This window comes from Electrona antarctica (assembly GCF_951216825.1).
Source record: "Electrona antarctica genome assembly, chromosome: 6".
Lineage (NCBI taxonomy): Eukaryota > Metazoa > Chordata > Actinopteri > Myctophiformes > Myctophidae > Electrona > Electrona antarctica.
In genome coordinates this window covers 6,195,913-6,223,852 of record NC_136811.1, presented here as the reverse complement: position 1 = coordinate 6,223,852, position 27,940 = coordinate 6,195,913, and the positions used below count along the sequence as shown (strand labels likewise).

Below are 27,940 nucleotides of genomic sequence, written 5' to 3'. Positions count from 1 at the left end.
TTGTCCACACTGTTCACATCCATAGGGTTTCTCTCCAGTGTGAATTTTCTGGTGGCTTTTAAGGCCTGCCAATAGAGAGAAGTGTTGTCCACACTGATCACATCCATATGGTTTCTCTCCAGTGTGAATTTTCTGGTGCGTTTTAAGGCTGGACATTTGAGAGAAGTGTTGTCCACACTGATCACATCCATAGGGTTTCTCTCCAGTGTGAATTCTCTGGTGCTTTTTAAGGCTGGACAGTTCAGAGAAGTGTTGTCCACACTGATCACATCCATAGGGTTTCTCCCCTGTGTGAATTCTCTGGTGCGTTTTAAGGCTGGACATTTCAGAGAAGTGTTGTCCACACCGATCACACCCATAGGGTTTCTCTCCAGTGTGAATTCTCTGGTGCTTTTTAAGGCTGGACATTTCAGAAAAGTGTTGTCCACACTGTTCACATCCATAGGGTTTCTCTCCAGTGTGAATTCTCTGGTGTCTTGTAAGGTTGGACAGTTCAGAGAAGTGTTGTCCACACTGATCACATCCATAGGTTTTCTCTCCAGTGTGAATTCTCTGGTGTCTTGTAAGGTTGGACAGTTCAGAGAAGTGTTGTCCACACTGATCACATCCATAGGGTTTCTCTCCAGTGTGAATTATCTGGTGTCTTTTAAGGTGAGATTTGTAATGGAAGCGTTGTCCACACTGATCACAGTCGTGCTGTTTCGGTTTAACCAAGCCTATATGTTCATTTACTGTTGGTAAGACAGGGAGGCCAGACTGATGATGCAACACTGGATTGGAAACAAAGATAAAGGAAAAACACATTGAGAGGTTGAAAGACAGACTTGTATGGACATAGTACATCTAGTTCCCTAATTAATACCAGCAAATGAATCCCAAAATTGTATTTAAGAAATAGTGTGTCAGCTGTCTATTTATTTCTAAATACCAAATAATAATAATCTAAGCTATGTTCATTGCACAATGCATATGGTACATACCATGGTCTTTGGGTTCCTCCTGTTCAGCTGAGTTGAGGTTGATCATCTTCTCAGAGTTCATCTTCTCCTGAAGTCTGGAGTCCACAGTCAGATCTGATCAGAAATGATTGATATCCTGGAGCAGTTGTGGAGAAGTGACACAGAGCAACTCTTCTTATACTAGAGAGCCTGAGGTGGAGCCACTAACTGCTTGGATTGATAGGCCGAAGAGGAGAACAATATAACCATCTCTCAGCCAATCACAACCTAACAAACTTCTGCATGCCCCACCCCTCCCTCCTCCCCCAGGCATGCTCTGTCTATATCAAATACATATATGTATGGACATTAGGTACATAGTATTAAAAGCATATATGTATGGACATTAGGTACATAGTATTAAAAGCATATATGTATGGACATTAGGTACATAGTATTAAAAGCATAAATGTATGTACTTTAATCAGTACAGTGAATTGTTACTGAAGCAGAGACATATTCCTTCAGTCACAACAGAACCAAGTAGAACCAGCTCTGATGAAGAAACAACTGCTCCTTATACTGTGATATTCATGTATCTTACAAAATGTTATATGCTTTAATATTACAAAGTTTACTATTGACTCTATTTTATGTTACTCACTAAATGTGTGAACACACAGCACTCCTACAAACCACAGATTAACAACAACTCTTGACTCTGAACATTTAACCAAGATAAATACATCACAAGTAAAAACAATGAGTCTACCAGTCATTTGTTTTCCAAGACACAAACTGCCACCCACCCCTGCACTAAATAGTACACAAGTCACACACATTGACTTGTAAACGATTCTACATTATTATAATTAAGTTGCTTTATTATCTAGAAACAGTTTTCTAGTTTCAGCATTTACTCAAATCAGCAAGGAATGCACAAGTCCAATACTTTACAGCAGAGGAAAAAAGACATTAGATTGAAAATCACATTCATAGCAAGTGGAAATATTTCAAACATGAATCTGTTTAATGTATAGTCTCCCTGCTATTTCACCATTAGACCCAAGTTACACTGATTCGTTGTTGATGTGTGTATGGGCGGGGGGGGGGGGGGGGGGGTGTCTATATGGCTATGCTATTGAGATGCAATTCAGTCAGACCATTGACTCATTGAGAATAAAGTAGTGATTTACATAGCTGTGTGTATGGGACAGTAGCCTATAATGTGTGAAATGATGATGGCTCATTTGCAATTGCTTGGTCTATAGTTTTACTTTTGAGATGTAAGTGAGTCACTAACTTAGTACTAGAAGTTAAAATGACATGGTTTGTGATCAATATGCAATAAAGACCTACATGATTGAGAGTGAGAAACTTGTCCTTGTTCATCATGTTCTTCTTATAAAATCTCCAGTGTTTGTTATGTGTTGATTTCGCAACAAATCCAACAAAGGCACAGTGAGCTTTACCTACAGCCATGGTGACAACATGTTTAGCTTGTTTTAGTAAAGCTGGTATTGACAATAATGTGATCTATTATTCTGCTGTGAGTTACATTTGGATTACATTTAAACCTCAGATTCATGTCCTTGTATGAGTCTTCCTCACGTTCCACTTGCTATTCAAGAATATCATAAAATGACCGCTTAGCCCACATACAAGACAGTGAAGACTTGTACACCATGTATGAGGAAATTAGATTGAAAATCACATTCATAGCATGTGGAAATATTTCAAACATGAATCTGTTTAATGTATAGTTTGCCTGCTATTTCACCATTTGACCCAAGTTACACTGATTCATTGTTGATGTGTGTATGGGCAGGGGGGTCTATATGGCTATGCTATTGAGATTCAGTCAGACCATTGACTCATTGAGAATAAAGTAGTGATTTACATAGCTGTGTGTATGGGACAGTAGCCTATAGGCCTAATGTGTGGAGGTGTGGAGGTGCGAGACAGTGCGAGCTGGTTACTGGGTGCCGCTCAGAGAAGGGGAGACCGCCAGGGGAACCACTGGGGAATAAGCTTGTTCAAAGGGAACTACGTTGCCCGCATCTTCCGAGCACAGCCCGGAAGTGCAAAATGCACCGTTCTCTCAGTGAAGAAACAACCTCACAGGATCAGAGTCCAGCTGGACTGGAATGAAAGAACGCTGTCATTCTCGGATCCTGATACTGACACACACATACACACCTTCAAAGACAAACACACGTTCACCGAAGCACTCTTTCCATTCATTGCCACTGGTCATGTCCCTCTGAAGATGCTACCAGGGAAGATCAGTGTAACTGTGGAACAATGCAGTTAGTCATGATGATGGATATCTTGTTTAGATAATGACCGACTACTGTCTATTTTCATCAATAATAACATTTCAATGTACGTTAGTTACATTTCTTGATACTTTATTGTACAATAAAGAGAACTTATCCATATTTCCACTTATTTGGTATTTTTCCTAAATTAATGCCCTATGTGATCATTCTACACTACAGCATCACACACAAGTATCAAAGGTAGCAGATCTGCAAGCTCGAAATGTGGTGCGAAGAGACACATTTTGAGCTTGTAGATCTTATGTTTGCTATTTTGTATTTTGAAATCCTGAAACAACAGTTTTGGACATATATCAGTGTTGGGTCAGCTACATTGCTGACCCAAGCTTAACCAGTGTTTTAGCTTAACTTGCTTAAAACACTGGTTTTAATTAATTGTTATCTGCAGTGTTGGGCAAGTTTAGCTACATGTAGCTGACCCAACAATATATAATCAATTATATCAGTGGTTTCCAAACTTTTTCATGTCAAGGACCATCAAATTGACACTAATCAGGCCACGGACCCCCCATTTGAAAAGATATGCCAGGGACCCACATAAGAGAAGATTTTTACAGCTCTAGCAGTGATTCTCAAGGACCCCCATTTTGACATGCATTAGTCTACGGACCTCCTTTTAATGGCATTTCTATCTCTGGGACCCCAATTTATATTGTAAAATCAATGTTAATTTAGTGTACAACATTTTTGTACACTCAGTTACTCTGAGTTACAGACCCATATTAAGGGTCCATTTGGTTCCTAAATATCATTTAGCTGGGTACCCCCTGGAACTCCCTCAAGGACCCCACTTTCGGAACCACTGCCCTAGGAGAATGTGACAGCTGCTGAAAGTTGGGGTACCATTAATAACATTGTTCTGATAATATTCACATCATAATAATATAGCTACTGTTGTAAATGCTGATGTCTCCCAAATGTCATGTTGTTTCAACTTTAAACTCCTAAAATTAAAAGGGCAGGCGCCGAGTCTAGGAATAGGCCTGAGATACTGTAGCTCTCTGACATCAGGAGTCGGGGGTTCGAATAATAGTTATATCTTCAATGCTCTGTTTAGCATGTATTTAAATTCTTTCCTGTGGTTTCAAATTACCACCTGGAGTCTTCAGCATGTATTTAAATTCTTTCCTGTGGTTTCAAATTACCACCTGGAGTGTTCGCTTCTGAGAGCAGTCCTATGCCACAGGTCGGTGACAGACGGTGTATACATTGATTTAGAATTCTTTTGTTAACTTAGTTTGGTCTTTCTCTCTCACACACACAGAAAGTAGGGACCCTTTTCAGGTGCCACCCACTACTACATGAAGTTTAGTATAAAATAAAAGATGTCACTGAGAGAGGAACAGAGAACCTAGCAGGCTCTGCCCAGGAAGGCCTCTGCCTTCATCTTCTGTGGTCACTATGGAACAAAGTGTCATATTTGATGGAACTAGTGAAGCCGTGTTGACGATTAAAATTCTTGGATGGACAAAATGCCGCCAACGATATTGCAGTATTGACTATTGATACTTTTACGTACGTACCTGGTGGAGGGATCATCCCCAGGCTGGCCATCGATAGGATCCCTGTCAGAGCAGGCTGGTTCATCAAAGAACAATAATGGGATATTCAGAGAATATCAATGAATCTTAATAAATATTTTACTGCAACGCATGAATGCAGTAAACAGTAAAACGTAAAAGCCCACATTGGTTATTAAAGCTGCGCTATGTAACCTTCATATTCGACCCCAGATTTGAAACTGGATTTCTGAGCAAGTACCGATTTGTTTTTAAACCATTGAGCTAGCCTGGGAGGCAGACCATTTTGGGTTTATGATCTCATCATCTGGTCGGGAGTGGATGATAACTTTAACAGTTTCAGCTTAAGCTGTAAATGACATTGTGTGTGTGTGTGTTTTAACATGGCTGTCATGTCGGCAGAAACGGCAGTAAATCAAGCAGCAGGTGCTCCAAGGGTTTGATTAGGCATCGGTCTGTTATAGAGCAAAGATTATCCAGAAATTGAATGAAAGAATTTGGCGAGATCAGAATCAAGCATTCAACAAAGCCGTCACCGTGTAATAAATTGTATTAACATACCACACCATACAGAGTGGCCAAAATTACATTTTATTCGTTAAAAAAAAAAAAAAGTTAGTGCCGCTTTAATTTCCTTATAATCATAAGAACAATTAATGCAGACAAAAACCACACCATGCCAGAGATTAAAATGCAGCAATAAGTTACGTTTATTCCACAAAAGTCAGTCTTCTACATAGAAGTCCAGTCTGATATGTACAAAAACACTAGGTGACGCTTAAGGAAATGAGAGGTTCTAGAGATAAGAAGGAAAGTTAACAGATGTACAACATCGTGTTTGGACTTCTTTCTTTCAGCTTTGCGCTTTCCTTTATTATTCAAAAACAAAAAAAACTAGTCTAGACTGAAACCAGCTTCTAAATCCTCGACACAATTGTTTAAAGTGGTTCGACCAAATGCCTGCGTTTGAGAATACAGAGGTGCTTTCCAATGTCGCGGTTAGGGTTCATCATCATCATCATCATCAGGGCGCCATCCAGAAAGGCATGGGCTGCTGCTGCTGGGGGAGGTTGTGCGTTTTGGGGCGGGGGTGCGGCGGAGGAGGCGGCGGGGGGCCGCGGTAGCCTGCGGTCCAGGCTGAGGAGGAGGAGGTGGGGGGAGGAGGGGGGGCGTGCCCCCTCCTGGGTAGCAGTGGGTTACCTGACCCCCCCGCCGCCGCCATGGGATCCTCCTCCTCGTCGGAAGAGTCCCCGGTGTACGCGACCAGGCCCGCCTTCATCCTCTTGGCTGACAACTCTGAGAGAGAGAGAGACACAGAGAGAGACAGAGAGAGAGAGACCGAGAGAGAGACACAGAGAGAGAGAGACAGAGACATAGAGACAGGGGAGACAAAAACCAAACGGACAACGGACAACAAAACAAACAGAGCATGGCGTTGTGGGAGAAACGGGTTCCGTTAATGATCAAAACATTCAATCAAAACGTTAATTAAATGTCACAAAGGCGAGCAGCCAATTGGTCGGTAGGGGCGGCCGCCGTCCAATGGGGCGTGTGGGCAGGAAAGGCGTCGCGTAGGGGCAAGCGCAGGCCCCGCCCCCATGAGGTCACATGGTGTCCACAGAGAGAACATGGAAGAGAAGGAGAAAACACAGAAGAAAGAGAAAAACACAAGAACAGGAGAGAGCCTGTGGTTAGCGAGGAGAGGAATGCACACTGATGATGTCATCAGAGAGGACGGTACGGTGCGGTACGGGGGGGGTGGAGGAGGGGGTCCGACCGAAACCAAAGTCAAGGTCCTATTTTGTCTTTGTCTGTTTATTTTTTATTAAACAGAATAACAGAAAAATGTGTAATTATAGTGCAAACTTTTGCTTTACCTATTTTTTTTTTACTGCAATTGTATGATTTGCTTTATTTTTGTTTCATGCAGTACGGTGCGACTTTATATTTTAGTATGGTATGATTATGTTTTAATAGCTGGATGCAATTGCATAGAATACAAAAAAATATTAATATATATACACCGGATGATTCATATATTACATACATATTTACAACTACCAATGTATTCACATTATTACGAGTATATTTACAACTACCGGTACATTAATATTACCAGTAGATTTGCATTACCGACATACTTTTACAACAACCCCAAACGTGATTTAGATCTTGTTTGCTAAGCATCTTCCAAAAGTCGTACAAGCGAAGCAGACCTTTCTGAAATGCTAACGGCACTATACGAGGACTGATTTTATGGACTCTGTCTGGGGTCGGGTTTGAGGTCAGAGGTCAGAGGTCAGACAAGGCCAAGGACATGAGGCCCTTACCCAGAGGGCTTTGCAGAACCCTCCTGTCGTCCATCTTGGGTCTCACTCCTCCACTCCCAGGGATGGGAGGAAGCATCATCTGTCTGCTGCAGGAGGAGGAGGAGAGAGATTAACAATTACCTTTTGTAAATCCATTTGAAGATAAATGGATCACTACATTACAAATAATAATAAATATTTGTATAGCACCTTTCATGACATGAAAAGCACATCAAAGTGCTTCACAGAGCAAATAAACATTAAAATAATAGCAGTGATTAAGGCAATACAGTGAGGACATGAATAACTAAGGATTTTAAAAGCTCAACTGGAGTGTAGAAGTAGGTCTTGAGCTGTGCTTTAAACATGTCTACAGAGGCTGCCTGTCGAAGGTGTAGTGAGAGTTTGTTCCACGCCGTCAGCCCGCAGAAGCAGAAAGCTTCTTCCCCGTGTTTTTTATTTATTTAGGCACATGGAGTAGGCGAGCAGTGGAGGACCTGAGGGGGGGCGGTTTGGGACATAATCTAGGCAGGCAGTCATGTAGGTTGGAAGGTTTGAACTGACCTGTCCCTCTCACTCGGTGTGCCAGAGGAACTCTGTGTCGGGGGTCCTGAGGCCTCAGGGCTGACCACTGGGAAGCCTGCACCTAAATGAGTCATATGAATGGGTCCATGCTATGAGCAAAAAGACACACAGGCAGGATTAGCACACAGCACTATCCACGCACCGAATATAATTATACCAGCCTAATTAATGTTTGATAAGACCACAACATACAACTATTAACCCATTTTGGGCGGGAACCCCTTTTGGTGTTTTAAACATTATGTTATAATTTAGCTATTGAAAAATAGCAGATCTACAAGCTAATAGCGCGCCACCGAGTGGCGCGCTACGAGCTTGTAGGTCTGCTATTTTTGAAAAATCGTGAAAATATTTATTTCAGAAAACTGGAGGATTTAGAATAATTGTTTTTAAATGTTGAGGTCAGGCCTAAATGGGTTAAAGTCATTATTATGCACTGAATATAACCAGCCTAAACCAACTTGATAACAACACAACATCGACTTAAATATCCGTGTAATTGTTGCAAAAACATATGATCTGTTCCTGAAGCTTCCAGATTGTAGAGCTGATTATCAGTAGGGTGTAATCTTGGTAACTTGGTAAAGTCTACAACATTACGTCTCTATTGGAGGAAGAATGACACAGGGTTTAACTGTAGACAAGGCAATGGACCAATAAGAGGATAGAGGAGAGGAGGGAAAAGTGCAGGAAAGAACAATATGAAGAGTTTCTTTCTAAAATCAGAGATCAGCCTTTAGTTTAAATAGTTCAATTTACAACATTTGGACCATTATTATGACCTAGCTAATGGTTAGAATCCCATCTACACAGCATTAGCAGTTAAGACACCCTTCTCAGCTCATCAAACGATCCAAGTTACAAAAACTATTACACATTTTTACACTATTACAAAAACATTAAGCGGCTTTCAATAATTAATTCTGTACCAACGATAATCACCCATGTCCGCATCGCGATTAACCTATGAATCGATTTTGAGTGGTGCAACCACTCCAAGGAACAGCTATGTCCCTAGTACCAACAGGGGCCACTGTTGCACCACTCACTTCAGACCGGTCTGATTTTTATGTTCCACCCTTTAACCCATTTCGGGCGGGAACCCCTTTTGGTGTTTTAAACTAAAGCATTATGTGATACTTTAGCTGTTGAAAAATAGCAGACCTACAAGCTCATAGCGCGGCACTATGAACTTGTAGGTCTGCTATTTTTGAAAAATCGTGAAAATGTGCCTCAAATCTTTGAATATATATTATTACAGAGTGAACATTTTAACTCAAATCTTTGCTTCTGGGGAGGTCCCTGGAACAACATATTTTCACATATGGGGGGGGGGCGGAGGCATATTACATATCATTTCTGGGGTGCTTGACATGAAATATTGAGCACCACTGATACAGAAACATAAGGTTTTTCAGAAAACTGACATTTTTTAAATTTCGATGTCAGGCCTAAATGGGTTAACCCATTTAGACCTGAGGACGCATCTGTGTCATATTATAGCTTTTAACCCATTTTGGGCGGGAACCCCTTTTGGTGTTTTAACTAAGCATTATGTTATACTTTAGGAATGTATATTCTTTCAGAGCGAACGTTTTTTAAATTTTGACGTCGGGCCTAAATGGGTTAAGGGAAAGTGTGCTATCGTATAATGAGCATTAGTGAGGACCAATTAATTGAATATGAGGTTGAGTGAAGCAGAGTGTGGACGGTTTTGGACGTCAGTGAGAAAAGGTCAGGTCAGATGTGATGAATCACAATTATGAATTATTGTTATTTTTTTATATTGTTTTAATGACGACGATAACTGTGGGGGGAGGGATGGGGTGAGGGAGAAAATGGAAAAAAAATGGTATGTTCAAACTAAACTTAAATTGTTTAAACCCTGCTACCAATAAACATTAAAAAAAAGAAAAAGAAAAAAAAAAGATGTGATGAATCACCTGATATCCCAGAAGTCCACTGTCCTTCTCGTCGTCGTCCTCCTCTTTGAAACGTCTCTTCTGAGTGGCCAGGGCCGGTGGAGGCGGGGCTTTAGCCAGGGACGGGTGCACGGGACCGGACGGAGGGAACGGAGGAAGAAGAGCCTGAGGGGGGGAGGGGGGAGAGAGAAAGGAAACGGAAAGGGTGTCATAAAAACTCTCCTTGTTGTTCCAAGTGGTTTACTAACTAGTAATAACACCAAATATTAATAACCTAAATTCATATATACATATATCCCGTTCACTTCCCTGTTTACCGCTCAGAAAGAAAGGCTCGTATCTCCTAATCTAGGGAGCTCTCCGTGGTTTTGACCAGATGGATATACTGAGGTCTTCATTTCTGACTTCAACATGCCTCTCGTTCAAAATATGAAGGCGACTTTATCGTAATGATAACGAGGTAAGCGAGCAACAATATTTCTCCCGGCTTTCAGAGTAAAAGCTGCCATATCTGCGCGGCACCCCGAGCTGCTATTTTTCAAAGAAATCCCGGCGCTGATTGTGTTAACGGTCCATGCTTCATTGAGCCATTTCTAAAATGCAGCCAAACTAAACTGGATGCATCATTAACATTGTTCAGCGCTCTAAGTGCGTGCGAGGATTTAAAAAAGCCTAACCCGGTACCCATGTCTACAGATAGTAAGTAGAAATGCACTCCGACGAGCTGCCAACTGGCGCTTCGCACACACAAGTTGGCCACGAATGGCCTACTTGTGCGCGAGCAGAGCACGCAACTTACCTCAACCAAGTTATTGAAACATCCGAGTTATGTGTCTATATAGATCCCGTTCCAGATATCCACGACAACGGGTTCTAAATGTTTTAAGTGTTCTATATAGAAGTTTGAAACTCAAATTGGTTATGTCATCCACATAATGTATACATATTGTGTATTTTTGGTGGCCCCCTCTGCCAATCAGGGATTGGCTGATGACGTAACCATGTATGTAAAAATGATGGTTGCTGTTTGGCCGAGGGTGTCAACCAAAAAAAAAAATCACAATCCCCGATTGGCCGAGGGTGTTAACGAAAAAAAAAATCACAAACCCCGATTGGCCGTGGGCGTCGCCGACATACGCAGCCGAAAACGGTACTTGCACTGCTATGCTCGCTCGCAAGTAAAAAAAACAAGCGGGTATTACCTGTTGCAGGGCAGCCGCCGAGACCGGAGGGCCTGGGAGGGAGTACTGGGGCGGGAGGGGAGGGGGGACAGAGTAAGGGGGAGGTGGGGCAGGTTGGGGCTGTGCGGGGGGAGGAGGGGGCATGGGGAAGCCTTGCTGGTAGCCGGCGGGGGGGTAGTACGGAGGCTGGGGGGGCATCCCGTTCAACACCGGGGGCTGCATGAACCCTGAGGAGGAGGAAGAGGAGGAGGATGAAGGGTTGCTCTCAAAGACACTCATTTTGACCCGAGATCAGATTCTAAAAATGTCTTCTACATCCTGACAGTTTTCTGAAAAAGCTATGTTTCTATGTCAGTGGTTCTTCGATTTAAAAAAAATAGCAGACCTACAAGTTCATAGCGCGCCACTCGGTGGCGCGCTATGAGCTTGTAGATCTGCTATTTTTCAATAGCTAAAGCATAACATAATGCTAACACCAAAAGGGGTTCCCCGCCCAAAATGGGTTAACCCATTTAGACCCGAGGATCAGATTCTACAAAATAATGTCTTCTAAATCCCGACGGTTTTCTGATAAACCTCATGTTTCTGTGTCAGTGGTTCTCACAACTATTTCATGTCAAGGACCTCCAGAAACTATATGTAATTGGCCGCCGACCCCCATCTGAAAATATGTTGTTCTCAGTGACTCCAAGAAGCAAAGATTTGAGTAAAAAACGTTCGCTCTGAAATAATATATATACACACACACACACACACATACACAATGATTTGCGCCACATTTTCACGATTTAAAAAAAATAGCAGATCTACAAGCTCGTAGCTTGTAGATCTGCTATTTTTCAATAGCTAAAGTGTAACATATTGCTTAAAACACCAAAAGGGGTTTAAACACTTGAATATGATTAAGGATTACTGTGATTATGGTCGCTAAGATCACATTTCATTTCACACACCATACAGTAAGAACTCCTATATAACATAGTAAAAAAAAAATCACACTCGTGTGAAGTGAGCATCATCATTTCATCATGATGATGAATGTTGTATGATGTACGTCCTTCCAGCCAATCACAGCGGACAATTCCGTGCTCAAACGGACAAACAGGCATACATAATGATAATAATATATACACATGAAATATACATAATAAAATAAAAGAAACATTCAATATAAATATATAAATTCAAAAAATGACACCGATATTTTCGATGTTAGATTGTTATGCTATTATCGGCCGATAATATCAGGTGGGCCAATAATATAGGACATCCCTAGGCAGAATGTTTGAACTCGCTTTAATTTAGTAATGCACTGAATATAAAATATTCGGCAAAAAATGGCTAAAAATGGCTAAAAATAAATTCGGCCTATTCGGTTTCGGCCCGAATAGGCAGAATATATATCACAGAATAGTGTATGCAATTAATGCATTCAATAGAGCTGAATAAATGTTTTATGGACCCATAATAGTGATTATTTTTAAAGTTTTGCCATAACCATTTATTTAGCCATAAATCAGGTAGCTTTAAGGTACGGCCATGACAGCAATGGTAGGAAAAAGATATATAATATTAACCCATTTTGGGCGGGAACCCCTTTTGGTGTTTTAACTAAGCATTATGTTATACTTTGGCTATTGAAAAATAGCAGATCTACAAGCTTGTAGGTCTGCTATTTTAGAAAAATCGTAAAAACGCAGCACAAATCTTTATTCTTTCAGAGGGAACGTTTTTTTATTTCGACGTCAGGCCTAAATGGGTTAATCATTCGGACATTCAGCATTCGGTTTTCAGCCAACTGTTTCCTATATTCGGTATTCGGTTTCGGCCAAGAATTTCCCTTTCGGTGCATCCCTACTTTAATTTAGTTATTTAGGAAGCCACAGTACTCTTTATGAAGACCAGAAAAAGACAAGAGACCAAAATGAGAGAAAGACCAGAGCAATAGTTCTCAAAGTGGGGTTGGTTCCATTTTGTACATTCTCAGAGTTATGGAGGTTCCTTGAAAGATGAAAGACTGAGAACCTCCGGACTAGAGAAAGACCTCACAGGACAGGAGAGAGAAGACGACAGACACATACTAGAGAGAGACCCCACAGGAGAGGAGAGAGAGAAGACGACAGACACATAGAAGAGAGAGACCCCACAGGAGAGGAGAGAGAGAAGACGACAGACACATACTAGAGACCTCACAGGACAGGAGAGAGAAGACGACAGACACATACTAGAGAGAGACCCCACAGGAGAGGAGAGAGAGAAGACGACAGACACATACTAGAGAGAGACCCCACAGGAGAGGAGAGAGAGAAGACGACAGACACATACTAGAGAGAGACCCCACAGGAGAGGAGAGAGAGAAGACGACAGACACATACTAGAGAGAGACCTCACAGGAGAGGAGAGAGAGAAGACGACAGACACATACTAGAGAGAGACCCCACAGGAGAGGAGAGAGAGAAGACGACAGACACATACTAGAGAGAGACCCCACAGGAGAGGAGAGAGAGAAGACGACAGACACATACTAGAGAGAGACCCCACAGGAGAGGAGAGAGAGAAGACGACAGACACATACTAGAGAGAGACCCCACAGGAGAGGAGAGAGAGAAGACGACAGACACATACTAGAGAGAGACCCCACAGGAGAGGAGAGAGAGAAGACGACAGTGTCTGTACCTTGTGGTGGCATCATTGGACTCATCTGACTGAGGAAGCGTGAATACTCTGCATGGACCTGGAGAGACCACATGAAGAATCAAACGTGAAAACTTTCATTTAAATAAATGTTAAGAGTGTATTCACCCAGACTTTAGCGGAGTTTTGCGGGGTCTATCAGTCCAATATCAGCTTGTTAAGACATTCCGAGTTCAGTCAAAGGACCTTTGCCTGCTATTTTAACATTTATTTGGCAGTGCAGAAAGTGTAGGAGACAGTGTAGGAGAGACAGACAGTAGAACTGCTGAGAGGGAGACAGTGTAGGAGAAACAGACAATAGGAAAGTTGAGGGACAGTGTAGGAGACAGTAGGACAGCTGAGAGTGAGACAGTGTAGGAGAGACCGACAGTAGGACAGCTGAGAGGGAGACAGTGTAGGAGAGACAGACAGTAGGACAGCTGAGAGGGAGACAGTGTAGGAGAGACAGACAGTAGGACAGCTGAGAGGGAGACAGTGTAGGAGAGACAGACAGTAGGACAGCTGAGAGGGAGACAGTGTAGGAGAGACAGACAGTAGGACAGCTGAGAGGGAGACAGTGTAGGAGAGACAGACAGTAGGGAGGCGGAGAGGGAGACAGTGTAGGAGAGACAGACAGTAGGACAGCTGAGAGGGAGACAGTGTAGGGGAGACCGACAGTAGGACAGCTGAGAGGGAGACAGTGTAGGAGAGAGACAGTAGGACAGCTGAGAGGGAGACAGTGTAGGAGAGACAGACAGTAGGGAGGCTGAGAGGGAGACAGTGTGGGAAAGACAGACAGTAGGGATGCAGAGAGACAGACAGTGTAGGAGAGACTGACAGTAGGGAGGCTGAGAGGGAGACAGTGTAGGAGAGACAGACAGGACAGCTGAGAGGGAGACAGTGTAGGAGAGACAGACAGTAGGGAGGCTGAGAGGGAGACAGTGTGGGAAAGACAGACAGTAGGGATGCTGAGAGGGACAGTGTAGGAAAGACACAGTAGGAAAGCTGAGAGTGTAATGACTAGCTGTTAAAATATCGTTTAAGTCAATGCTGCAGGTCGAGATGATTCGTGGTTCACGTCTTGTTGAGTACACCCGGCAGACTGGGTTTAACCCATTTTGGGCGGGAACCCCTTTTGGTGTTTTAAACATTATGTTATAATTTAGCTATTGAAAAATAGCAGATCTACAAGCTCATAGCGCGCCACCGAGTGGCGCGCTATGAACTCGTAGGTCTGCTATTTTTGAAAAATCGTTAAAATGTGCCTCAAATCTTTCAGAAAATTGTCATGATTTAGAAAACATTTTTTTTAAATTTCGATGGGTTAATGAAGGTCTGTCTGTCACAGTGATAACTGGGCACAGTTTATATACATTTTGCATTATTATTATTATTATTTTTATCTCTCTGAATCATCTTCTAGTTTGAGGGCGTCAGAGATGAATTCTAATCCTCACCGTCTGTAGCAGGTTCTCACACAGAGTCTTGGCTGCTGCCAGTCCTTCAGGTTTAGGATGACTGCGGGGGGAGAGAGGGGGGAAAAAAAAGCACAAATGTAACATTTACATGGATTAAAATAATCCTTATGTTTAACTACTAACTTCCTTTTATAAGCCAAAACCTGCCAAAGAAAAAACGTCTGTAGACCGAATATTATTATTATTATTATGGCGGATCGCCACAGTACATAGGTTTAAAGTCATACTGTGTATGGTTCATTTTAGGAGACACCTCACACAGCTACCGGTTGTCATCAGGTTTGTCTATACAAGGAATGCTGCAGGCTGCTAGCTCCCGAGAATATTTTGGAGCGCAAGAACAAGTTGTCACAATTTTTTTATTAATGTTAAATAATAATAATTTTATAGCGCTTTTCCAAGTGCTCAAAGCGCTCATTCATACATTGGGAGGTGAAGCGGCGAACAGTCGACGCCAGCGTCCTCACTTCCCACATTCACACACCAATGGTGGCAAGCTCACACCGACCAACTCATTGGAGGCAATATGGCGTTCAGTGCCTTGCCCATGGACAGGAGAAGCCGGAGATTCGAACCGCCGACCCAGGGATCATTGGACGACCTCCTGAGCCACGCCCAATACATGCATAAATACATTTCCGGTGCCTACGTAATTTTGGCACCAGTGTCGGTGGGCAGATCGACACTCACAAATAAAAATAAGAGTTTACTAGTGTCTAGAGAAGTTGTAAAAAATAAAATATAACAGATTCATGTGGAATGGTTATTGTGGAAAAATGACCACTGAAAGATTAAATGAAAAACCTTTTGTTCAATTGGCCCAATACGACTGTTCCAATACCCCACCTGATGCAGTGTTGTTTTTGGCAGCAAATTTTGATTTTAGTTTTAGTCATAGTCTCTTCAATAGCTTTCATTTAGTTCCAGTCACATTTAAGTCACCTGGAATGTTTTAGTGTAGTTTTAGTCGACTAAATATAATAAGATTTTAGTTGACTAAATCTAGTTGATTTAGTCGACTAAAATGTATTTTGGCAGGCCTTGATGCCGTCGTAATGACTGTTTTTACACTTGCTGAAAATAGCCGATCTACAAGCTCACATGTGAGCTTGTAGATCGGCTATTTTCAGCATGCAACCAAGTGAAAAATGACTTACACTGGATCTCTTGTCCACTAGTCCCTTCCTAACATTTTAGTCTAGTTTTTATTTGTTGACGAAATTGTCAGTATATTTAGTCTTAGTTTTAGTCATCATGGGTTAGTTTCCATTTAGTTTCTGTCAGTGAAAAAAGGTAGTCGACGAACGTCACAGTTTTAGTCGACGAAAACAACACTGACCTGATGTAGATGTACATGGGCTCGAAGGCCTCCCGTCCGGAGGTGGGCTCCAGACACCCGGAGCCCTTCCCCCTCAGGAAGACCTTGGCGCCGGTCTCGGCCTGGATGTGATGCAGGTAGGAGCAGCCCGGTCCCTCCACGCGCTCCTTCACCGCGAAGCCCGGGATGGCGTGTTCCAGGCCCACAAACAGCTTGTCCTGGACGTAGTGCATCTGACCACACACAGAACACACACAGTTAGGGCTGTGAAACTATGGGTGTCCCACGATTCCATTCCGATTCTTGGCGTCACGATTCGATTCAACTCGATTCTCAATCCGATTCTCAATCCAAAAACGAAGGTCTTATATTCAAAGATTTGTGCCGCATTCACGATTTTTCAAAAATAGCAGATCTACAAGCTCATAGCGCGCCACACGGTGGCGCACTATGAGCTGGTAGATCTGCTATTTTTCAATAGCTAAAGTATAACAGTTAAAACACCAAAAGGGGTTAAATTCAAAAGCATTTTTTTTCCAGATTCAAAACAATGCTCTATTCAAAATTATTCTTGATCCAATACATAGGATTTCATCACAATCTACTCCAGTCTTGAACTGAAGTGACTACAGTAACTTGAAAATGACTGAAGACATGTTTACTGTGATTAGGGTAAGCTTACATTTCATATCACAAAACACCATGTAGTGAAAACTCCTGTAACTGGAAATAAAAAATAAAAATAAAAAATGTTTTGGAAATTATGAATCGATTTTGAATCGTTCATAACGGGAATCGCGATTCTAATTCGAATCAATTTTTGTTGACACCCCTACACATCAGGGACGTGCAGAGTGTGTTTAGAGAGGCAGGGGCTGAAATTCCGTAAGGGGGCACTTTTGGAAGAAAATAGCTGATCTACAAGCACTCAACGCGTCGCGCTGCGACACGTTGAGAGCTTGTAGATCGGCTATTTTCCGGGCACGACGCCCCCGCACTCGTTGGCTACTGGAGATGCGGCGATGACATAGGATTTCTAAAAAAACGCGTTCAATGCAAAACGCTGAGTTCAAGATCGGGAGAGTTTAGAAAAGAGCAATTCTCGCATATGGCATGGAAAGGAGAGGGAGGGGCATTTGCATCTCTTTCACCATGTAGTAAATGCTGCATTCGTGGTCTGGAGAGGGCAGTTGTTTTACAGACGGGTAAAAGAGCAGGGGCTGAAGCCCCCTTTGATGTCTATGTGTGCATGTCGCTGACGCTCATGAAAAAACATTACATGTACACACATTTGGAGCGAGTAATAATGTGAGTGAGCAGTCAGTGATGTGAAATACATATTTTAGACAAAACTGCATCATTGACTAATTCATAATGGATCTTTTCGCATTCATCCAATTCATGATCTTTATATTCTGACATACACCTCCCCCTACCGTACCGTCTTATAAACAACAGCTAGCCTAGAGCAGAGCAAGCCATGAAATACATTTTTAAAAAGTAAACTTTTTATTCCAAAATCTCTCTCTCTAGTGGATATTTAAACCCCATTTCATTTATGGCAACATTAAAGGAGCACTAAGCAATTTCTGAGATCCCCCAAAATGTATGTCTACTGTATGAACTTGCAGACCCTGATTTCATTGTAAAATAAGTAACTAATATCCAAGAATGGGCGATCTGCAAGCTTGCGTTCATCGTGAGCATGTAGATACCAGTGTTGTTTTCGTCGACTAAAACTAAACAAAAAATGTTCGTCGACTACCTTTTTTCATTGACAAAAAATAAATAGAAAGTAAATAAAAACTAATCTATGATGACTAAAACTAAGACTAAATATATCGACAATTTCGTCAACAAATAAAAACTAGACTAAAATGTTAGGAAGGGACTAGTGGACAAGATATCCAGTATAAGTCATTTTACACTTGGTTGCATGCTGAAAATAGCCGATCTACAAGCCCACAACGCGTCGCGCTGCGACGCGTTGTGGGCTTGTAGATCGGCTATTTTCAGCAAGTGTAAAATCTGTCATTACAACAGCATCAAGGCCCGCCAAAATACATTTTAGTCGACTAAATCAACTGTAGATTTAGTCGACTAAAATCGCATGACACTTAGTCGACTAAAACTAGACTAACACTAAAACATTCCAGATGACTAAAATATGACTAAAACTAAATTAAGCTTCAGTCCAAAGACTATGACTAAACAAAAATAGAAATTTGCTGCCAAAAACAACACTGGTAGATACAGTGGGCTACTGTCAGTGTACAAGATGCTTCCATTGACCACTTCTATGGTGACTGAAATCAGTCGTGTGACTGAGAACTTTAACCCATTTAGACCAGAGTTAAAAACACTCACTTTGAAAGAATATATATATATTCAAAGATTTGCGCCACATTTTTACGATTTTTCAAAAAATAGCAGACCTACAAGCTCGTAGCGCGCCACTCGGTGGCGCGCTACGAGCTTGTAGATATGCTATTTTTCAATAGCTAAATTATAACATAATGTATGTAACACCAAAAGGGGTTCCTGCTCAAAATGGGTTAATCCATGAGCCCCAGATTCCGACATGTGGGGGTTGCCAGGTTGGAATCCCGGGTAGGATGAAAACGTTATGGATTGTAAGCTCTTTAAATAAACCAGTGGTTCTCAACCTTTTCAGGCTGGGCCCCCCAAAATAAATCACATTTGAACTGGGGACCCACACCCAGAGAAGCACTTTAGGAGGGCCATTCAAGCCTCAAGCGGAGTCTGCGGCACCACCAAGGGCAAGGTGGAGCCTGCGGAACCGTTGCGGCTCGAGAATCCACCATTCCTGAATAAAGTGCCTGGTGCTGGGACTCTGGTGCAACGCACAGGGGCTGACCTGGTGAGAGCAGGAGTGGACCTGGTGAGACATAGGAGGGGCCCAGACAGGAGTCAACCCACAGAGCCTAGTCCTTCCACGCACCAGAATGGTACCTCCCAGTCCCGGCAGAGTAGTTCAGGAGGAACGGATTGTGTGGCCCTGGTTTTTCCCTAATGGGACTGATCGAGGGTAGCTACTGGGACGTAAGTCGGGACTTGATCACCCCGGCTGGGTCACCTGAGTGAGGGGTATGATGTCGGGAGACCCGAAACCCCGATGACCTTGGGATACATCACTGAGGATACGTCCCAGGTGCATCCATGTATGTATGTATTTTGTTTTAGGTGATTACTTTGGATGCAGGAATGGATTGTCTTTTCTTTTTTTGAGGTATTAAAAAAAAAAAAGGTCTTGAAAGTCCTTAATAAAATGGTCACTTCACTGTCACCCGGGGACCCCCCAAACTATGTGGAAACCCCCACAGGTTGAGAACCCCTGAAATAAAGCATACTACTACTCCTCCTCCTAAACACGAACACAAACAAACAAAGGTTCTCACTCCAGAGTGTCCGTGTGGTTTATGGTGGTGTGAGACGGGAGGAGGCATGGAGGAGCCGATGGAAGGAGCGTTGTGTTGGTGGACGGACAGCATGCCGCCTCCTCCTCCGCTGGGACCGTACGGCGAGGAGGCCGTGGCCGCCTTCACCACCCCGTTGGTTATGATCTCCTTTATTCTGTTTACTGCTTCTGGAGAGAGGAACAAAGACAAACTTCATTTGACCCATTTAGGCCAGACCTCAAAATTTTTAAAAAAATCTTCCAAATCCTCCAGTTTTCTGAAATAAATATTTTCACGATTTTTCAAAAATAGCAGACCTACAAGCTCGTAGCGCGCCACTCGGTGGCGCGCGATGAGCTTGTAGATCTGCTATTTTTCAATAGATAAATTATAAACATGTTTAAAACACCAAAAGGGGTTCCCGCCCAAAATGGGTTAAAAATATATATATTAACCCATTTATAGGCCTGACGTCGACATCTTTAAATCCTGACAATTTTCTGAAAAACCTCATGTTTCTATATCAGCGGTTCTCAATATTTCATGTCAAGGAGCCTAAAAATTGCCGCCGACCCCCCCTATGAAAATATGTTGTTTCAGGGACCCCCCCCCCCCCCCCCCCCCCAAGAAGCAAAGATTTGAGTTTAAAACGTTCGCTCTAAAAGAATATATATTCAAAGATTTGCGCCACATTTTCACAAATAGCAGATCTACAAGCTCGTGGCACGGCACTCGGTGCCGTGCTATGAGGTAGATAGATAGATACTTACTGTCCACTAGTTGTCTGGTCTGTCCCTGAACATGCAGGTACAGAGGTCTGTCCCTGTGTGGGGAAACACACAGCATTAAACACTGTACCAACGTTTGGCAGGTCAATATAGACAAACCCTTTTGTGTGAAACTGGACAATCTAAAAGCTCACGATGCATTGCATCGGAAATTGGGGAGAAGTGGGGTTTACAAAAATCAGGCTAACCGACGTAGGTCGGGTTATGTGTAGATTTCTCAAATTATGCCCGAAACCCGACCATACACGACATTTTCGTGGTGGGCCCGGGCCTGAAATGTATGCTAATTAGTTGGGGCGTGCCTCCGGTTCTGTGAAAAGAAGGGGAAAGAAATCTACTACACCCAAGAAAGACATTTCAACTGCCCCTAGCGGCCTAACGGTAAGGCCAACGATGTCGATGTGTTGGATGCAGCTCAAAGTGAACTTTACTCAGGTATGTGGTTTGTCGCCGTCCGACCAGTTCCTACGGTAGCCCGTGTTATTAAAGAAAACCGGGCGACAATGGCCAAAACTCAATCGAAAATCAACGATCGAAAATCGACAAAAGTGTCCGTTTTCATATGTTTTGGCCATTATCTCTGGAAGGGAAGGTCAATTCTTTTTCAGGTTTACAGGCCTTTAAAGTATGGCAATCGTTTGTGCCTAGCCTTGGGCTGGCCTAGTGGCCCCTTACTTTTCAGGCCAGCTGAGAACTCTAGTTATGGGTATTCAACGTTGTTTAGTAAACAAACACAAGTGATTCCAGTACCACTGTGCACACAGGTGTAATAATGAGACAGGATTCATCATAATACAAAGACTCACCCTGACAGGGCTTTGCCCTTCTCCTCTGCTGCCATATACCGCCCCCTGGTGGACACAGCGGCGCCACTCACTTTACTGATCTGTGCAAAGACAGTAAAATACAGACTTTACTGGAAACTGTCCAGAAACATCAGAAATAACTATATTTAAACATAATCCACCCATATGACATAGAGCACCGAAGTCTGATGTCAATATTGGTAGAGGGCGCAAATCCACGTGTTCATGTACCTTACTTTTTATTTGCATTGTAATCCCCATAGGGGGATTTTAGACCGCCTCATATAAGAACTGTGATTGAAAAATGTCATCCTGGCCGTTTCACTCATATGGATATGAAGAATCAACCGACAGAGAAAACGCTATTGTTACTGCTGCTGAATTAGTTACATTTTCACTAGAAACAGACAGACACACTATTCATATACGAGTGACTGACTGTCACAAACGATTACAGAGACACCTCCCTGACAATAACACCGATACAGCTCGTTTATTTTTGGACCACAATGCTTATATGAGACGATTTTAAGATGACCCCATGTTATTCTCCATAGAGAAATTACTTGCGTGAACCAGGGGGATGTCACGGGATGAGCGAGTGACGTCAGGACTCCGGCGCTCTAATGCATTTGCCATTACTAGTGTACAACCATTGGAATATACTGGGCAATATGAGAATACATATTGACCAAAATACAGATGGATATGAAACGCAAGGTTCCCAAGTTTGATAGTTGTCCACTCTCACAAAGATGCTGTCCTTGAATGGTCTCATATTCTCTGTATAGGCATGTTACAGTGATGTAAATAGGTTTTCAATGTAATGAGTCCCGGGATGCAGGGATGGTCTTTTAGATGAGTCCCAGGGATGGTCTTTTAGATGAGTCCCAGGGATGGTCTTTTAGATGAGTCCCAGGGATGGTCTTTTAGAATGCCAGGGACATTTTATGAGTCCCACTTCAACGACGTTAGGAGCCATATTTTGCCATTTTCACAAATTGCAGCATTTAACTCCCATTTCATTTTTATATGGTTATAATGTGGTTATATTCATGTAGAAAACCGAAGAAGAAATGATTATTATAACTAAAGCTAGCAAAAATAAACTAGAATAAAAACGGTACAGTAGTGCATCCCGTGGATGCAGAGGTCGTTGTTTTATTGCACCCCTTAACTATAAACTGCGTTTTGGGATGCAAAATGCACCCTATTTTAACCCATTTTGGGCGGGAACCCCTTTTGGCGTTAGCATTATGTTATGCTTTGGCTATTGAAAAATAGCAGATCTACAAGCTCGTAGCGCGCCACCGAGTGGCGCGCTACGAGCTTGTAGGTCTGCTATTTTTGAAAAATCGAAGAACGACTGACATAGAAACATAGCTTTTTCAGAAAACCGTCAGGATGTAGAAGACATTTTTAGAATCTGATCTCAGGTCAAAATGGGTTAACTATAAACTGCGTTTTGGGATGCAAAATGCACCCTATTTTAATCTCTGATGTTACACTTCTAGACAGCATCAATGGTATTGCTGATCCTGGATAGAAGGAATAGTGTCCTGGGAACAGCTGGGTCTATGGTCCAAATGGAATTAGAACAGAAATGATTCTGCACAGATTGGCAATCTAACAATGACCAGGTCAGTAGGAGATTCAATTGAGTCTCTTCCACCGGAGATCACATTATTGGCTAAGGAATGCGACAAAAACAAAACAATCTCCATGAATACCATGAGGTGTGTATTGTGTAATAAGACATTTTTGTGGGGTGAACTGTAGGGGTGGAAATCTGTACCTGGTTTGTATTTTTGTATATTTAAATGTTTATTATTATTATTATTGTGATTTTGGAAATTGGATAATTGGTTTGGGCTTAGGTGGCATTAGTCACCACCCATCGTTATAGAGCGTCGCAGTCCCGCCTCCTACCCTGGACCAGGAAATGAATCCCAATGCATTATTCTCATAGACATTTCTTAAAGTATTTATTTAAAGACGGTTACGCCGCGGACAAAGCCAACTCGAGTCGTGACAACTCATGCCAACACAAACAATATTTTGGACCAAACAAATAATTACAAAGAAGAAAAACAACAAAAAAAGTGTTGTAACCGGCCGTTTTTTTCTTCTTTGTAATTATTTGTTTGGTCCAAAATATTGTTTGTGTTGTCATGAGTTGCCACGACTCGAGTTGGCTTTGTCCGCGGCGTAACCGTCTTTAAATAAATACTTTAAGAAATGTCTATGAGAATAATGCATTGGGTTTCATTTCCTGGTCCAGGGTAAGAGGCGGGACTGCGACGCTCTATAGCCAATCAGCTGTACCTTTCCTGTATAAAGGTGCACACCCATTCCCTGTCACACTATTCCTGAAGACGTTGGATCAATAAACCAGTGGAGCTGAGTTTTTTTCTACCAGTGTTGTGGACTCTATTTCTTCCTCTTGTACTGCCATTTTGCTCTATTGCCTTTGGAAATCTGTAGGTACCTGATGATTCGATTCCGACTCAGGGCTACGAATCGATACAGGATTTATTTTAAACAAAAGTGCTCTCTATAGATCCATAATGAAAACAGATTATTTTCTTTTATACACCACAAAGAAAAACATGAGCCAGCTTTCTTTTTTAAAAAATAGTTCTGTACCAACATAGAAAAAATATAAACAAAAAGATAGTTTTTTGACATTTGTATTTTCCACTCCTAGTGAACCTAATGAGTCTTTTTAAAAGGTCCTGTTGTTCTGACACGTTTGTGACCTAACTGTGTGAGCGTTGTTGTGCGTGCGAGACCAAACTGTGTGAGCGTTGTCGTGTGTGTGTGTGTGTGTGTGTGTGTGTGTGTGTGCGTGCGTGACCTCGTCCTGCGTCTGCCCTCGGGTCAGAAGGTTCCGACAGGTCAGAGGAACGTCGTTGATCTCCACCTCGGCCACCACCAGGTCGTCTTTGGCTTTGGTCAGAGCCGGAGCCTTACAGACGCCGGACAGGTCAACTCCTAGGACCTGGACACGAGATATCACAGGTTTATTAATACATTAAAGGTCAACTCCTAGGACCTGGACACGAGATATCACAGGTTTTATTAATACATTAAAGGTCAACTCCTAGGACCTGGACACGAGATATCACAGGTTTTATTAATACATTAAAGGTCAACTCCTAGGACCTGGACACGAGACACATCACAGGTTAATCATGGCTGCCACACACACAGCATGTATTTAAACTAAAGCAACCCAACGTCACAGTGACGTGTCCACAAGAACATGTAGAGCGGCGATGGATTCCATAAATCACTGACCATCATCACATCCCTAATAGTGTGTGTGTGTGTGGATGTCACCATTACAAAACAGTCACACTAATAATTGAGATTAATGATTTAATTTGTGCTTCCATTTGCCTCGTGATATGACAAATAACTGATACATTTATTCATTTTACACATTAAAAAAAAAAGGTACAATTTTTTTTTGAACAATGAACATTTTGAACATGTAGAGTGTATGGATATAGTATTATACAGCATGTTCATGTTGTCGTGCGTTTCTATGTGACAAAAACAGGAATATATACCCATTGTTGTTTTCGTCGACTAAAACGAAAAATGTTTGTCGACTACCTTTTTTCACTGACTAAAACTAAATGGAAACTAAATGAAAACTAAGCTATGACTAAAACTAAGACTAAATATACTGACAATTTCGTCAACAAATAAAAACTAGATAAAAATGTTATAAGGAGGGACTAGTGGAGAAGAGATCCAGTTTTATGCTATTTTCAACATGCAAAACAAAGTGAAAAATCTGCCATTAAGAAAGACATCAAGGCCTGTCAAAACACATTTCAGTCGACTAAATCAACTGTAGATTTAGTAGACTAAAATCGTATGACATTTAGTCGACTAAAACTGGACCAACACTAAAACATTCCAGGTGACTAAAACGTACTGACAAAAACAGTGATGCATACCATAGGGTGTCTGATCTTGTCCGGGTGTCCTCCGGGGGTGCCTATCTGGGATGGTTTGAGCTTCCCCTTGGCCACCAGCATGGCGTTGATCTTGGCCGCTACCGCTGCCGCCGCGTCCAGCGCCCCGGTGGGGGCCTCCGCCTCGCCCATCCCGCCGGCAGCGCCCGTCCCTGGACCGGGCTGGTCCCATTTACTGCGGCGGCTACGAGCCGGACACGAGCAGGACATTGGTCAGAGAAACTAATATTGGTCTGACAGTGTTGATTTCGTCGACTAAAAACGAAGACGAAAAATGTTCGTCGACTACCTTTTTCCCACTGACAAACTAAATGAAAACTAAGCTATGATGACTAAAACTAAATATACTGACAATTTCGTCAACAAATAAAAACTAAACTAAAATGTTAGGAAGGGACTAGTGGACAAGAGATCCAGAATAAGTCATTTTACACTTGGGTGCTGCATGCTGAAAATAGCAGATCTACTTGTAGATGGGCTATTTTCAGCGTGTGTACTAGTGTAAAATCAGCCAATCAACTGCAGATTTAGTCGACTAAAATCATATGACATTTAGTCGACAAAAACTAGACTAACACAAACATTCCAGGTAACTAAAATGTGACTGAAACTAAGTGAAAACCATTCAAGAGACTGACTAAAACAAAAACAACACTGTGACAACACCACATATAGAGGGTATGCGGACTATGCGCGTGACATCATCATCATAGCCGAAGTTATGCTGTAACGCTTTAGTACTGACCGAGTGGCAAAAAACTAGTTTTTGACCTTGAGAGCCCATACATCCAAACAGAAAAGTCCTATCTGATTGCATTAAACAACATTAAACTCCCTTTGCCTCTCGATTTGCCACTCACTTTATGCATGCGCATAGCCTCTATAGTCTAATATAATATAATGCTGTGCCTAAATGTACTGTTTGAATGGATGTTGTGTCTAAATCAGTGGTTCTCGACCAGTGGTCCTTGAGAAGGTTCCAGGTGGTCCCCAGCAAAATGGAGAGTTGGAAACCAAATGGACCCTTATAGATCATTTAACTCTTGAGTGGAAATTGGTACGCTCCCAAAAGTTAAATTATTGTTAACATCCCTACATTACTTACTTTACAAGAAGTCTACACAATTACAGAAAGTTTGCCCTATATGGTATGGTACCAACATCAATTCACATTGATTTTACAATATAAATTGGGGTCTCAAGAGATAGAAATGTCATTAAATGGGGGTCAGTAGCCTAATGAATGTCAAACTGGGGGTGCTTGAATTTATACGGGTTGAGAATCACTGCTAGAGCCGTAAACATCTTCTCTTATAGGGGGTCCCTGGCATATGGGGGTCGGCAGGCAAATAAGTGTCAATTTGGGGGTCCTTGACATGAAAAGGCTGAACCACTGCTTTAGATAAACCATGTAACGTTACATAATCATGTAAAGACAGCATGCTAACGCTAGCCAGTTAGCTAGACTAGGCTAGTAGCACTGGTTAGCCTCGGGGGTGGCTATTTGTTACTTTTATTGCAACAGTCACTCACCCGCCGTTTTGCGTTCCACCAAATGACATCAATGTTACTCGATTTAAAACTTTATGGCGCACATAAAACTTCTAAATGACTATTTAAAACAGCGCTGCTCAGTGTGTGTTGCTGCTAGCTCGCCCTGCTAGCTGCTAGCCGCTGTTTATCCGATTCTAAACAACTTCCGGTTAAAAGTATTCTTTTACGTCCGTGTGTCAAACGTGGCGAGAGGATGAGATCCACATAGCGCCACCTGCAGGCTCGGGGATTAGGGCGCGAGGCATTAACCATTTTCAACCTAAAATACATTTGGTGGAAAGCCTGGTGAGGCGAGATTAAAAAGAAATAAATAACAAAAAAATAAATAAACATTTTCAGTATATAAAGAAGAAACGTCAATTTTCAAACCATTTCAACAAATGTCACAACATTTCAACAAAATGTGCATGGCCTGACAGTTGTGTACTGTGCGTACACTGTGCGTACACTACAGGGATGGTACACGGACCCTCACTGTTAAAAGTCAGTGAATCTGATGTGAGTGATGTTGAAATAAGCAATCTGTTGAAATGAAAGTAAAAGTAAGTAAGTAAAAAATAGTAAGTTGTAGAAACACAACCTGTGCACAACCTTCGGAACACCGGCCCGTCGGGGGGTCCCCCTTGGCTTGAAGGTTTTCCAGAGATGACCCGTGTTGTGTCACTGTGCACGCACCATGTAGGCTATTAGAAGTTGCAGTGTGAGTTTAATTAATATAATGTTTACAATTGACATAGAACAACTCATAAAACGTTCATACATGAATAGTCCACTTTCCAGAATATGAACTAAAAACGGACAGAAATGTGACGAGGTTCAAATCAAATCAAATCAAAGTTTATTTGTATAGCACATCTACATTGACCGAAGACAAACCAAAGTGCTGAACAAGAGCATGTAAACAAGAACAGAGCAACAACAAGAGCATGTAAAGAAAATAAAAAGTAAAGAAAAGGTTGTGTCAAGTGGCCGTTTTTAGCCCAAGGAGTGTTTTTTTGTGCAAAACTAATGCACATCCGGCAGTTTCTAAATGCTGGGGACCCATACTCAACATTTCTAACATAAAACGTTGGTGTACTCAAAATGCCCGAGTTCATATTGGGCTCTATGGCAAGTAG

At 42.1% G+C, this 27,940-nt stretch overlaps 1 protein-coding gene across 2 annotated transcripts; it reads right to left on the bottom strand.

The window, feature by feature from the left end:
- Positions 1-5,375: 5,375 nt before the first annotated feature.
- On the bottom strand, positions 5,376-26,978 carry khdc4 (KH domain containing 4, pre-mRNA splicing factor). Of its 2 annotated transcripts, none has more exons than XM_079504739.1 (14): positions 26,802-26,978; positions 25,251-25,452; positions 24,137-24,280; positions 21,280-21,359; positions 20,456-20,508; positions 19,686-19,873; positions 16,288-16,499; positions 14,928-14,988; positions 13,474-13,531; positions 10,819-11,024; positions 9,638-9,781; positions 7,674-7,783; positions 7,131-7,216; positions 5,376-6,096 (listed from the first exon to the last, which is right to left on the bottom strand). In XM_079504739.1, exons 1-14 carry the CDS (start codon positions 26,828-26,830, stop codon positions 5,825-5,827), a joined length of 1,845 nt encoding a protein of 614 aa, XP_079360865.1. In that variant the 5' UTR covers positions 26,831-26,978; the 3' UTR covers positions 5,376-5,824. The 2 variants fall into 2 exon arrangements, with proteins under 2 accessions (XP_079360865.1, XP_079360866.1); XM_079504740.1 differs by having other exon boundaries at positions 7,131-7,213.
- Between the last annotated feature and the right edge of the window lie 962 nt (positions 26,979-27,940).